This window comes from Mobula birostris, chromosome 3 (genome assembly GCF_030028105.1).
Source record: "Mobula birostris isolate sMobBir1 chromosome 3, sMobBir1.hap1, whole genome shotgun sequence".
In the NCBI taxonomy this organism is placed as follows: Eukaryota; Metazoa; Chordata; class Chondrichthyes; order Myliobatiformes; family Myliobatidae; genus Mobula; species Mobula birostris.
In genome coordinates, this window is record NC_092372.1 from 157,976,392 (window position 1) to 157,990,351 (window position 13,960).

The 13,960-nt window shown below is 46.4% G+C and overlaps 1 protein-coding gene across 6 annotated transcripts in view; it reads right to left on the bottom strand.

Moving 5' to 3' along the window:
* Nucleotides 1–11,389, bottom strand: part of cobl (cordon-bleu WH2 repeat protein) — a 302,078-nt gene extending 290,689 nt beyond the window's left edge. For 2 of the 6 annotated variants that reach the window (XM_072253554.1, XM_072253548.1), the window contains exons 1-2: nt 11,170–11,386; nt 10,807–10,900 (exon numbers count right to left, since the gene is read on the bottom strand). In XM_072253554.1, coding sequence (XP_072109655.1) covers nt 10,807–10,850 — 44 coding nt within the window. In that variant the 5' untranslated portion in view covers nt 10,851–10,900; nt 11,170–11,386. Of the gene's footprint in view, nt 1–10,806; nt 10,901–11,169 lie in introns of those variants that run through there. The other 4 variants (XR_011885441.1, XR_011885442.1, XM_072253549.1 and 1 more) reach the window with 4 other exon arrangements.
* Nucleotides 11,390–13,960: the final 2,571 nt, after the last annotated feature.

The window sequence follows — 13,960 nt, forward strand, 5'->3', positions numbered from 1 at the left end:
CTGATCTCCCTAGCCACCGGTTGGACAATCGCCTCTGAGAACGCCATAGAGAAAGAACTGGTCATTCACCACCTTTGGCCACTCCTCGGCACTCATACCACCCCCTGCCAGAACAAGCCTCTCTCCTCCTCCTGCTCCTAGAGTAGCTCCCAGCCCTGTCGTTTCCACCGCCCCAGGAGAGGAGCGCATGCAGCTGGGACAGAACCGCCTTTCTCCCACTGATCGACTCCGGAGAGTGAGAGCAGGTGTGTGTCTATATTGCGGCTTGTCCGGTCTCTTCCTTGCCACCTGCCCCCTTCGGCCAAAAAGGGAAGGCTCACCAGTGGCAGGGGGGACCCTGGTGAGTCAGACAACATTCCCTTCCGTACCCCGACCCCGGATGCAGCTTCAAGTCACTTTGTGTTACAACCAACAGTCCGTGCCTCTGTTGGCACTAGTGGTTCTGGCGCAGAGGGAAACTTTTTGGATGGAAACTTAGCTTTCCAAGCTGGAATTCCTCGTGAGCGATTGAGTACCCTCCTGGAAACCCGGGCACTGGACAATAGACTACTGGCCTGAGTCACGCACTGCACAGAACCCCTGTTTCTCCTTCTCTCTGGAAACCATCAGGAACAGGTACAATTCAATTTAATTTCCTCTCCTCAAGCCCCTATAGTTTTTGGTTACCCCTGGATAAGCCGTCATAATCCCCACATCAACTGGCCCACCAGGAAAATAGTCAGCTGGAGCTCGTTCTGTTATTCTACTGGTCTGCAATCAGCCCTTTCCCTGTGGAGGTCACCGCGACCTCGTCCGCCACTGAACCCACTGACTTATCCAAGGTTCCAGTAGAGCACCACGATCTGGGAGAAGTGTTTAGCAAGCAACGGGCTCTTTCCCTGCCTCCACATCGCCCTTACCATTGCGCTATTGACCTTCTCCCCTGGAGCCTCGCTACCCACCAGTCGGCTGCACCCACTTGTCCCAACCAGAAAGGGAAGCAATGGAGGTTTACCTAAATGACTCTCTCGCGGCTGGCATTATTCGACCCTCATCTTCCCCTGCAGGCGCAGGTTTCTTCTTTGTGGAAAAGAAGGACGGCTCACTGTGCCCCTGCATTGACTACCATGGCCTGAACAGCATCACCAGAAAGAATAAGTACAGGTATGTGCTGCTTAACGCCCAAGATACTTTCTGTGAAATCAGACATTATGCGATTTGGACGTTGTGTGAACACCATATTATTTAGCAACCCTATATGGAGTACTGTATTGACAACTAGCCAAGAACTTACACTAAAACTGTATACTGTACACTGTACACATAACGCTACTACACTCAAGAGACGCGCAATACACGAGATTGGTCACATCCGCTACGTCACGTTCTCCGATCGAGACTACGGACGTATTTGCGATCAGACGTTGTCCGAATCGACGTTAAGTAGCGCACACCTGTATCCCCTGCCCCTTATCAACTCTGCTTTCGAGCCCCTTCACGGAGCCACAATTTTCTCTTAGTTGGACCTGCGGAATGCCTATCACCTGGTCAGGATAAGGGAGGGAGATGAATGGAAAACAGCTTTTAACACCCCCCTCATTTTCATTTATTTGGACGACATCCCGTAGTCTTCAGGAACACACCCACCACATCCATCAGTTTCTTCACAAGCTTTTGGAGAACAAGCTATTCGTTAAGACAGAAAAGTGCGAGTTTCATGCCTGCTCTGTCAGTTTCCTGGGGTACATCATTGAGAGCAGGCAAGTGAGGGAGGATCCTGAAAAGATCCGGGCGGTGGCAGAGTGGCCAAAACCCACGACGCTCAAACAACTCCAGCGATTTCTGGGGTTTGCAAACTTCTACCGTCGCTTCATCAGGGATTACAGCCGGGTGGCAGTGTTCCTTACTCAACTCACCTCTCCTGCGACCCCTTTACACTGGACCCCCGAAGCAGACTCAGCCTTCTCGGAGCTAAAAAGGCGTTTCACCTCCACTCCCATCCTGGTCCAACCTGACCCCTCTCGCCAATTCATTGTGGAAGTCGACGCCTCCGACTCTGGGGTGGGAGGGTTCCTCTCCCAACGCTCTGTCCTAGACCAAAAGCTCCATCCCTGCACCTTCTTCTCTCCCCATCTATCCCCCGCCGAACGGAACTATGACATTGGGAACTGGGAGTTGCTGACTGTGAAACTCGCCTTGGAGGAGAGGAGGCACTGGCAGGAGGGAGCTGAACATCCATTCATCGTCTGGATGGACCATAAGAACCTGGCATCCATCCAAACCGCTAAATGCCTTAATTCCCGCCAAGCCCATTGGGCACTATTGTTTGGCCGTTTCAAATTCACCCTCACCTATCGTCCTGGTTCCAAGAATGGGAAGCCAGATGCTCTCTCTCGTCAAAACGTCTCCGAGGAGGGCCTTCCCAACCCCGAGACCATCCTTCCACCATCCTGTGTTGTGGCTGCCCTCACCTGGGAGATTGAATCCATAGTCAAGGAGGCCCAACGGACTCAACCTGATCCAGGCAATGGACCCCCCAATCGCCTCTTCATGCCCGACTCTGTTCGGTCTCAGGTTCTCCAGTGGGGGCATACTTCTCGTTTCACCTGCCATCCCGGAATCGATCGAACTCTGTCCCTTCTGAAGCGACATTTCTGGTGGCCCACCATGGATGCTGACACTCGCTTCTTCATCTCTGCCTGTTCTGTGTGTGCCCGTGGAAAAGCCCCCCATCGACCACCTGCTGGGTTGCTTCATCCCCTACCTGTCCCTGGCCGCCCTTGGTCCCACATTGCTCTGGATTTTGTCACTGGACCACTCCCTTCACATGGGAACACTGCTGTACTCACCATGGTGGACTGTTTCTCCAAAGCCATGCACTTCATAGCCCTTCCCAAACTCCCTACAGCCCATGAAACAGCCGACCTCCTCGTCCATCACGTCTTCCTCCTTCATGGAATTCCCCCTGACATTGTTGCTAACCGGGGCCCCCAGTTCATCTCCCAAGTCTGGAAATCCTTTTGTCAACCCCTTGGAGCCTCAGTAAGTCTGTCTTCCGGTTTCCATCCACAGACTAACGGTCAAACGCAATGCGCAAACCAGGATTTGGAAGCAGCACTGCACTGCATATCCACCAACAACCCGTCATCCTGGAGCATCCATCTCACTTGGGTAGAGTACGCCCACAACTCCCTGGTCAGCACTGCCACCGGAATGGCTCCTTTCAAGTGCTCCTTCGGTTATCACCTCCCTCTGTTTCCTGCCCATGAAGACAACATTGCTGTGCCTTCAGTTCAGGCCCATCTCCGCTAGTGCCGCAAGGTCTGGAAGGATGCACGCTCGGCCCTGCTCCACGCAACCGGGAGATGGCCGATCACCATCGAATTCCTGCGTCCAACTATCGGCCTGGTCAGAAGGTTTCGCTCTCTTCAAAAGACATCCCCCTCAAGAACGAACCCAAGAAACTCACCCCTCGTTACCTTGGACCATTTGAAGTTGAGAGCATCATCAACCCCTTGGTGGTCAACATCAAACTGCCCAGATCTATGCACATTCATCCCACGTTCCATGTCCCCCAAATGAAATCCGTGTCTGTCAGCCCTTTGTGCCCTCCTGCTGAACCTCCACCCACCCGGATCATTGACTACTACCCAGCTTACACCATCCGGCGAATACTGGATGAGGACTCTCCAGTACCTGGTCAATTGGGAGGGATACGGTCCTGAGGAGCGCACCTGGATTCCCCATTCCTTCATCTTGGACCCTTCCCTCATCCGAGATTTCCATCGAGATAATCCGGACAAGCCTGGTGGTTCGCCTGGAGGCTCCCGTTGGTGGGGGCGGGGGGGGGGGCTACAATCAGTCCCGACTGTTAATTCCCCATTTTCTCCTAATTTCCTTTGATGGCGACACACCTGGTTTTCATCAAGACCTGCAGCATAAGAACCCTGGCTTTGCACCCACTAGCTACCAGATCGTTGGTTTTGCCAGTGTGGTAATTAATATTTCCCTGCCGCTTAGGATTGTGTGCTCTAAGTTTTGCTTCAGTTCCAAGATTTACCTGTGAAACTCAGTCTCTCCGTGTCAAGGTAAGTTTTCTAAGCTTTACTTCAGCACCGAGGTTTACCTGTGTAACTCTGTCTCTCTGTGCTAAGAAAAGATTTGTCTGCCGCTTTCCCTTCTACGCTCTGTGTCAAGATAAGTTCTGCCTGCCTCCTGCTTTTCTGCACTCCATCCTGTTAGCCATTCAACGCTCATGCCTGCGTCTGCATCCTAACTCAATCTCCATACCTGTGTCCTGCGTTTGGGTTCGCCTCGTTTGTTGCAAAATTCGTTTGTTTTTACTCCACCTTTGACTTCCCTTGTCAGCCACAGTTACCTCATCCATGTAGTGGTTATGGTAGTGCAGTGGTTAGCACAATGCTTTACAGCACTTGCTGTTACATCAGGATTCAATCTCTGCCTCTGTCTTTAAAGAGTTTTTATGTTCTCCTTGTGAGCGTGTGGCTTTCCTCCAGGTGATCTGGTTTCTTCCCACATTCCAAAAACAATGTACATATGACATTTAAAGCTAATCCTATTAATCCTCCCTTTAAAATGCTTCTTCTTCTTTGGGATGAACCGACCCTGCGTCTTCTGAATTTCACCCAGAAACTCCTGTTAAAGTTGAATCTGAATAAAACTCAGGAGACCAGCTTCTTATAGTTACCACAATTTATTGTGCACCCTCCTGCAGGAGTTTGAGACCCAGTTGTCAAAGGGAAGGCACACAAGTACTGTCACCATCCGACTAGTGAGCCCCCTCTCTCCGGTTACAGCTATATATTTATACATAGTAAGTCCCATATATTACTGCTGCAAGATGTTATTTGAACTGGTACGCCCAACAAGTCTGCTGGTGCAAAACCTAATTACAGATAAGAGAGTCTGCTAGATCAAGGCTAATTACAGATGGATATGCTCTCCAGACCTTATCAGTTATTCCCTTCGCTGGGCCCTGACTTAATTACAGATGGATGTTCCTTCCTGTTCTTATTAGTGAGCCCTTCTCCCCCTACTCAAACAAGAGTACAATGTACAATGTTATCAAACTCTCAATGTCTCTCTGCAAGCAGAGGAGAACTGGTAATGAGCCTGTCTTATCTGGCTGCTGAAGGCAGAGTTTACTTCAGTTCAAAAATACCTGCTCAATCCCAATTACTCTTTTAACTAGAGGTTACATAGGTTCAAAATGAGTTTTTTATATCCCCAATTCCTCACTCTTGCCCTTAGTGTTCTGCCATCGTCCCTGCTAGTGTCCTCTTCCAATCAACTTTAGCCAGCTCCTCCCTCATGTCTCTGTAGTTGCCTTTATTCCACTGTCATACCGATACTTCTGATTTTTGTTTCCCTCTCTCAAACCACAGAGTGAATTCTATCATATCAGGATCACTGCTTATTTAGGGTTCCTTTATGTTAAGATCCCAAATCAAATCTGGTTCTATACACAGACCCAACCTAGAATTGCCTTTTCCCTATTGGGCTCAACCACAAGCAACTCCAAAATGTCATTCATTGGCATTTGACAAATTCCTTCTCTTAGTATCCAGACCAACCTGATTTTCCCCAACCCACCTGCATATTGTAATTCCCCCCTTACCATCGCAAACATTGTCCTTTTTACATGCCATTGCTACCTCCTATTGTAATTTCTATCCCACATCCTGACCTGCATACAGATGACTGTATATAACTTCCATTAAGGTTTTTTTTTAACTCTTGAAGTTTCCTAACAGTACGCACAAGGATTCCATATCTTCTGTTGCTATGCAACTTCTCTCCAAGGATTTGACTTCATTTTTTTAAAAAATCAACAGAGCCACCTGACCCTCTTTGCCCAACTACCCTTCCTTTTAATGCAATATATATCCTTGGATATTAAGCTCCCAGCTGCGATCTTCTTTCAACCATGACTCTGTGATACAACATCATGCCTGCCAATTTCTGACTGTGCTGCAACATCATCTCCCTTATTTTGTATATTGCGTGCATTCACCTTCAGTGCTGTATTCACCATACTTCTCAAACAAAAGAAAATCTACAGAAGCCATGGATGAACATAGCGGAATGGCAATTGGAAGTGGAATTAAAATGGGTGGCCACTGGGAGATCCCACTTGTCCCAGCTTCAACCCTCCTCTTCTTCCTGGACACCCCATCCTGGTCTTCTGCCTGCTCGGAACCTTTTCGTTGCCAACTGCCGACCGGACATTAACCGTCTAGGTTTTAACGTTCCCCTCTCCCATTCCAACCTCACTCCTTCTGAACACCCAGCTCTCCACTCCCTCCACACTAATCCTAACCCCACTATCAAACCCACAGATAAGGGAGGTGCTGTAGTAGTCTGGCGAACTGACCTCTACCTTGCTGAGGCCCAGCACCAACTCTCAGACACCTCCTCTCACTTACCCCTCAAACAGGACTCCACTAAGAAACACCAGGCCATTGTCTCCCACACCATCACCAACCCTATTGACTCTGGGAATCTCCCATCAACTGCCACCAACCTCAGTTCCCATACCCCACACCTCCCGTTTCTACCTCCTACCCAAAATCCACAAGCCTGTTTGTCCAGGTAAACCCATCGTTTCAGCTTGTTCCTGCCCAAATGAATTCATATCTGCATACCTCGACTCTATCCCCCTAGCTCAGTCCCTTCCCACCTACATCTGTGACACCTCACACGCTCTTGATGTTTTCAAGGATTTCAGGTTCCCCGGCCCCCATCATCTTATTTTTATTATGCATGTCCAGTCCCTTAACACTTCCATCCCCCACCAGGAATGGGCTCAAAACTCTCCGTTTCTTTCTGGACACCAGACCCAGCTAGTTCCCCTCCACCATTTCTCTCCGCTGCCTAGCGGAACTTGTCCTCACATTTAATAATTTCTCCTTTGAGTCCTCCCACTTCCATTAAACAAAAGGGCACTCGCATGGGTCCCAGGTATGCCTGCCTGTTTGTCAGCTACGTGGAACAATCTATGTTCCACGCCTACACTGGTGACCGTCACACACCTTTCCAACGCTACATGGACAACTGCATTGGTGCTGCTTCCGGCACCTGTGCTGAACACATCAATTTCATCCACTTTTCCTCCAACTTCCACCCTGCCCTCAAATTCACCCGGTCCATTTCTGACACTTCCCTTCCCTTTCTTGATCTCACTGTCTCAATCTCTGGAGACAACTTATCCACCGATGTCTATTATAAACCAGCCGACTCTCACAGCTACCTGGACTATACTTCGTCCCACCTTGCAACTTGTAAAAACGCCATCTCCTTCTCTTAATTCCTCCGTCTCCACTGTAACTGCTCGCAGGATGAATCTTTTCATTCTAGAACGAAGTAGATGTCCTCCTTTTTCAAAGAAAGAGGCTTCCCTTCCTCAACCATCAATGCTGTCCTCAACTGCATTTTTCCCATTTCATGCACATCTGCTCTTACCCCATCCTCACGCCACGCTACCAGGGATAGGGTTCTTCTTGTCCTCACTTACTGCCCCACCAGCCTTGATGTCCAGCACATAATTCTCCGAAATTTCTGCCACCTCCAACTGGATCCCACCACCAAACACAGCTTTCCCTCACCCCCAACTTTCTGCTTTCCGCAGGGATCGTTCCCTGCATGACTCCCTTGTCCGTTCGTTCCTCCCCACTGATCTCCCTCCTGACACTTATCCTTGCAAGCGGAACAAGTGCTACACCTGCCCCTACACCTCCTCCCTCACTACCATTCAGGACCCCAAACAGTCCTTCCCAGTGAGGCGACACTTCACCTGTGAATCTGTTGGTGTCATATACTGTGTGGCCTCCTGTATATCAGTGAGACCCAATGTACACTGGGAAACCACTTCGCCGAGCATCTACGCTCTGACCGCTAGAACAAGCTGGATCTCCCAGTGGCCACCCATTTTAATTCCACTTCCCATTCCCATGCAAATATATCCATCTATGGCCTCCTCCACTGTCAGGGTAAGGCCACTCTTAAGTTGGAGGAACAACACCTTATATTCCATTTCGGTAGCCTCCAACCTGATGGCATGAACATCAATTTCTCAAAATTCCAGTAATGTCCCCTTTACCATTTCCCATCCCCTTGTCCCTCTCTGATGTTACCTCCTTACCTGCCCATCGCCTTCCTCTGGTGCTCCTCCCTCCCCCCTTTTTCTTTCTTCCATGGCCTTCTGTCTCTTTCATCAATCAACTTCTTAGCTCTTTGCTTCATCCCTCCCTCTCCAAATATCACCTATCGCCTGCCGTTTCTCTCTCCCCTCCCCCTCCTTTCAAACCTACTCCTCAGCTTTTCTTCTCCAGTCCTGCCGAAGAGTTTCCACCCGAAACGTTGACTATACTTCTTTCCATAGATGCTGCCTGGCCTACTGAGTTCCGCTAGCATTGTGTGTGTTGTTCAAACATAACTGTAAGAGCTCCAGCACTTACGAGATTATCCATCTTTCAGGCAATTATAGACTTCCTGACCTCAAACTTTTCTATCCTGTGAGGTGTAAGTAACCCATATGATGGTACATTCTGCAGTTGTATGGATGAATGCAACTACAAGGCTATTCAAAGACAACAAAACCTGCAGATTTCAACCCTCAGAACTTATTGTACCTACCAGTTATAAATAAGTGTTATAAATTCTACACTACAGCAAAGAGTCATAGAGCACAACAGCACAGAAACAGGCCCTTCAGTCCATCTAGTCCAATGCCAAACTATTATTCTGTTTAGTCCCATCAACCTGCATCTGGAGCCTTGCCCTCCATAATCCTCCCGTCCATATACCTATCCAAACTTCTCTTAAATGTTACCATCTAACTAATATTTATTACTTCCACCAGCAGCTTGCTCCACACTCTCACCACCCTCTGAGTGAAGAAGTCCACCTTGAACATTTCACCTTTTACCTTTAACCCGTGACCTCTAGTTCTAATCTTACCCTGCTTGCATTTACCTGATCTATACTCCTAATAATGTTGTATACCTCTATCAAATCTCCCCTCATTCTTCTACACTCCGGGGAATAAAATCCTAACCTATTCAACCTTTCTGTTTACAAACAAGAGAAAATCTGCAGATGCTGGAAATCCAAGCAACACACACTAAATGCTGGAGGAACTCAGAAGGCCAGGCAGCATCTGTGGAAAAGAATACAGTCCACGTTTCGGGCCAAGTCCTTTCAGCGGGAGTCCTGCTGAATGGTCTCAGCTAAAAACATCCACTGTACTCTTCCATCGATGCTGCCTGGCCTGTTGAGTTCCTCCAGCATTTTGTGTGTGTTGCTTTCCCTTTAACTTGGATCCTCAAGTCCCAGGAACATCCTTGTATTTTTTTTTATATAGTCTTTCAATCTTTCCTGTCAGTAAGTGACCAGAGCTGCACAAGATACTCCAAATTAGGCCTCACCAACACCTAAATAATTTCAACATAACATCCCAACTTCTGTACTTAACATTTTAATTTATGAAGACCAGTGTGCCAAAGCTCTCCTTATGAACTTACCTACCCATGATGCCACTTTCAAGGAATTTTAATCTGTATTCCCAGATTCCTCTGTTCTACCATACTCCTCAGTACCCTTCCATTCACTGTGCAAGTCCAACTCTGGCTTGTCCTCCCAAAGTGTAACACCTCACATTTGTTTGCATTAACTTCCACCTGGCATTTTTTCAGCCCATTTTCCAGCTGGTCCAGATCCTGCCACAAACTTTGATAGTCTTCCTTGCTGTCCACCATGCCCCCAATCTTGGTGTTATCCTCAAATTTGCTGATCCCATTTACCACATTATCATCTGGATTGTTGATATAGATAACAACAACAGACCAGCACCAATACATATTAAGCTTTCTGAAGATGAATTATATAATTGGCTCATTGTTAATTATTGCCTTTTCACTAAAAGACAGTTTAAATGATAGATGTAATGGCTTACTTTAGAGAAAAACCTTGAAAGCATACCTAGGGCTCTGTATTATTGAAAATAACTATATGTCTTAAATAAAGAAACCAAACACCAACTCACTTTTGAGAGAAATTAAACATTTAAACAGTTACGTTAGGAATGATGAAGTGCAGGAAAACGTTTAAAGGATCAGAACAAATTCAATCAATCTCTTCGGTACTGAGCTTGCCATGTAAATTCTCTCACATGCGTGAAAACATAAAATTCGTTATGCAACAGCGTCTTGTGTTATTACGTACACGAAACTAACGGTGCTTTAACAATAAAGGATGAATTTTAAAAAGATGTAGAAAAGTCAGCTTTTAAAAATTACAAAGACATCTTTGATTGCCTAAAGTGTTAAACGGTGAGATTGTAAATGTTTTACTTTAACTTCACTTCGGTTACAATCACTGGCACACTATAAATAAGACATTTTGAAAGACAAACTAAGGCTCTTTTTATGCTCCTAAAAGCCTTGTAGAGAAATCCAGAAACAACACAAATCCCTACACACAAGCATCCTGAGCCAGCCTTGCATAGATTGTTGCCAACAGGTGTCAGGCGGGTGGCTCGGGAAACCAGGTATGCGGCGTTTCCAGGGAAACGGGCAAGGCGCAGCACAACAGGGGAAGATCCAACACCGCGACCGGAACCCTTCCCTACTTTAACCAACCATTCACAAAACAACCACACGCGCTTGTTTACTGCATCTTTTCCGCCCTTCCCCTCTCTCTCGCTCTCTTCATTTGCATTTAAGTGCACAGATGCACTATTTATTTCACCGAACACAAATGTTTGCAGTAAAGGTACCGTACAATGAAGTTTTGGAAATGTGCACATACCCTGTCGGTGGTCTAGTAGTTTTCGCAGTCTTCACTATTTCCATGGTTCTTAGTTCTCCTTTACGTACTTTATTCGTTCAGAACCAATATCGATCTAGGTCAATGTCAATAACGTTTAAATAATAGAATTAAAACAAAATAAAACAGCCTTTACAAAATCACGTTATTTTTCTTTAAACTTTGATTTTCTGCGCGAAAATATATAGTACAAAAAGAAATCGAACTAATAATTCCAAAAAGCAAAGGTCAAACATCTGACAGCCTGTGCTCTCTGACAAACATGAACAACAACTGCCCGCTAAATTAACTCACAGCACAAACTGCTCACTATGCATACTCGCCACTCCAAATTCAGACACTTACAAAACAATAATTTTGCAGAGAGTAATCTTCTCTTGTATTCTCTGTTTTCAATATCGATCTTCCATGAAAAGAAACAAAACTCTTCTATCTTTGAATACTCTCTTCTCCCTCTGCTGCGACCGTTGTACGAAATTAACCGCCTTCGTCAGGGCTCGCTTGTCAATCACCGCTTTGTCTGACCCAGACTACCGCAGACTGTGAGGTTGAAAATGTTCTGTAAACGTGTTTCTTAGTTGCTGATCACACGCGATCTGCTAATCCTTTTTATTGTAACTCTTTTCGACTAAATCGAAGGCGTTGTGTTTACTATAAAAGGGTATAGTTACAAAATCACATTTCACCCATATTTCCAACAAAATATTCCCGAGAACTAACAAAAAAAAACAACTGCCATTTCTAGATTTTTTTTAAGCTAGGGAGTTAAGGCAACGTGATGTTAAGTATAGAACTTTTAATAACAAACTACTGGGTACTACAAAGGGAGTTGCAGGACCCAGAACTGAGAACTCCACAGGTCTACAGTCCATGATACTTTTGCCAAAGATAGCTTGTCTATCTTTAACACAACAGCGTATTTGTTACATGAGTGAAATAAAACTGAGAGTGTGTTGTCATCTTTAATTGCTTCTACAAATTCTCCAGAGCCAAACGGTAAAATACTTACTGGAAATTAACCCTATCCTTTGTAATCCCATGAGAATATATTCTTTCCAGTAGAAGACTTTGTGCACAGGGTTGATCCCAAATGTCATGTTTACATTCTGTGGAATGTTTCAATAATGAAAATCATGAAAGTGCAAATGCACAGCTCCACCATCAATAGTTGGCAGACAGTAAAGCTGAGAGTAGTTTTGTTTAAGTCTGTAGATCTAAGTAGGTGTGACATTTTCTTAGTTATGAATTCTAGCAAACTGATCCAAAAGACAATTGAATCAATGTAGCCTTCCATCCACGGTTTCCTTCAGAATTCCTCAGTCCCTGGTATTCAAGATAGGACATGTGAATTGACTTGGTACTCCATTAACCTATATTGTACCATGATTAACAAATTTATAAAAGCAGGGGTTTGCAATTGCTGGCATGTACATGGTGAACTATTAAATGGAGTTTAATTAATTTCACCTTTATCTCTGTGCTTAATGATCAAGCTGAGATAGGTCTTTCTCAGAATCCAAAATAAGAAAATTGCCTTTCCCCCATTACTTTGGATTATGGCCCATCATTTACCCCAGCCCTGCCTTCTGTAATTAATCCCACACATTTCATTTCTTTCATGTCTAAAAGTCTATTTCTTAAATATATTCAGTGACTGAATAAGGTTGGTTTGATGACTCGGTTACTGACCCTGCATTCCCTTTGGAGGGAAAAGGAGAGGACCGTGTGATGGAAGCTTGTTGTCCTTGTATGGGAACAAGCACAAATCTTGCCACCACCAATTGGGTGAGCGGAATCATTCGTGTATCGGGTGTTGATTAAAAGCTATTCCGCACATGGTGCAGAGGGTTTCAGTAGGATAAATAGGTAACATTACAGAATGAACTAGGTCCCTGTCTGCTCTTGCCATTTGTTCTCTGATTTAATAGCCCTAGCTTTTGACTATTTTACTCAATATAGTACAAGGTCCTTCATGGATATCTCCACCTGTCACGGTCCTGATCAGTTATTCCTTGGGTCCCTTTAAATTTACTTTGTGTCACGATCAGGACCGTTGACTCCTTGTTTTCCTTAATTCATTGTTTCCCTGTGTTTCTTGGGCTCTGTAATTAAAGGCACTTGAGTCTCAGCTGAACGAGCAGTATTTAGTGTCAGGCTTACAGCTACTTGGGCTAGATCGTCATCGGACGTCACTGAAGCAAATGCGAGCAAGTCACCCTGCTGGAACGAGCCAAGTTACATCACTGGAGCTACTCAAGTCTTCTCCCTGAAGCAAGTGCCATTAAGTCTCCTCTCCTTGCCGGAACCAGTCTGTTAAGTTACCTTGCCTGATCGAGCCGCTAAACAGACCGGAGCGGGTCTGTCAAGTTAACCTGCCGGAGTAAGACTAGAGCCGCTGTCTGTAGTTCCTGGGCTGCGTCAAAGGCTTGCCACTACTTAGAGCCATTTCGTGTCAAGGTATGAACTGTCTATCACTATGTGGTGCTGACTCTTCATGTCCTTGTCTCCACTGAGTACGTCCAGCCGTTTTGCCACTACTCTGAGTTAGGAACTGTCTCCTCGTGTCCCGTCTCCGCTGGGTAGGTCCAGCCATTTGCCACTACCCTGAGTGGGGAACTGTCTCTTCGTGTTCTCTCCTCCACCGAGTAGGTCCGGCTGTTTGCCGCTACTCTGAGTTGAGGAATCCTGTCTGTCAGTGTTCTGTGTCCCGTGTCTAAAAGAAGAGTCCTGGCTCTATGTCCCGTGTCCAAGGAGGAGTCCTGGCTCAGTGTTCCATGTCCTGTGTCTAAAAGAACAGTCCCGGCTCTATGTCCTGTACCCAAGGAGGAGCCCAGCTCAGTGTTCCATGTACTGTGTCTAAGAGAAGAGTCCTGGCTCTATGTCCTGTACCCAAGGAGGAGCCCCGGCTCAGTGTTCTGCATCCTGTGTCTAAAAGAACAGTCCCGGCTCTATGTCCCGTGTCCAAGGAGGAGCCCAGCTCAGTGTTCCATGTCCTGTGTCTAAGAAAGGTCCAGGCTTTGATGTTTCCAGTTTCGAGTCCAGACCTCTGATGTTCCGAGTTCCGAGTTCCGGCTCTGATATTCCGAGTCCTGAGTACCGAGTTCCAAGTCCAAGTCCGGGTCTTGCCACGCTTGAT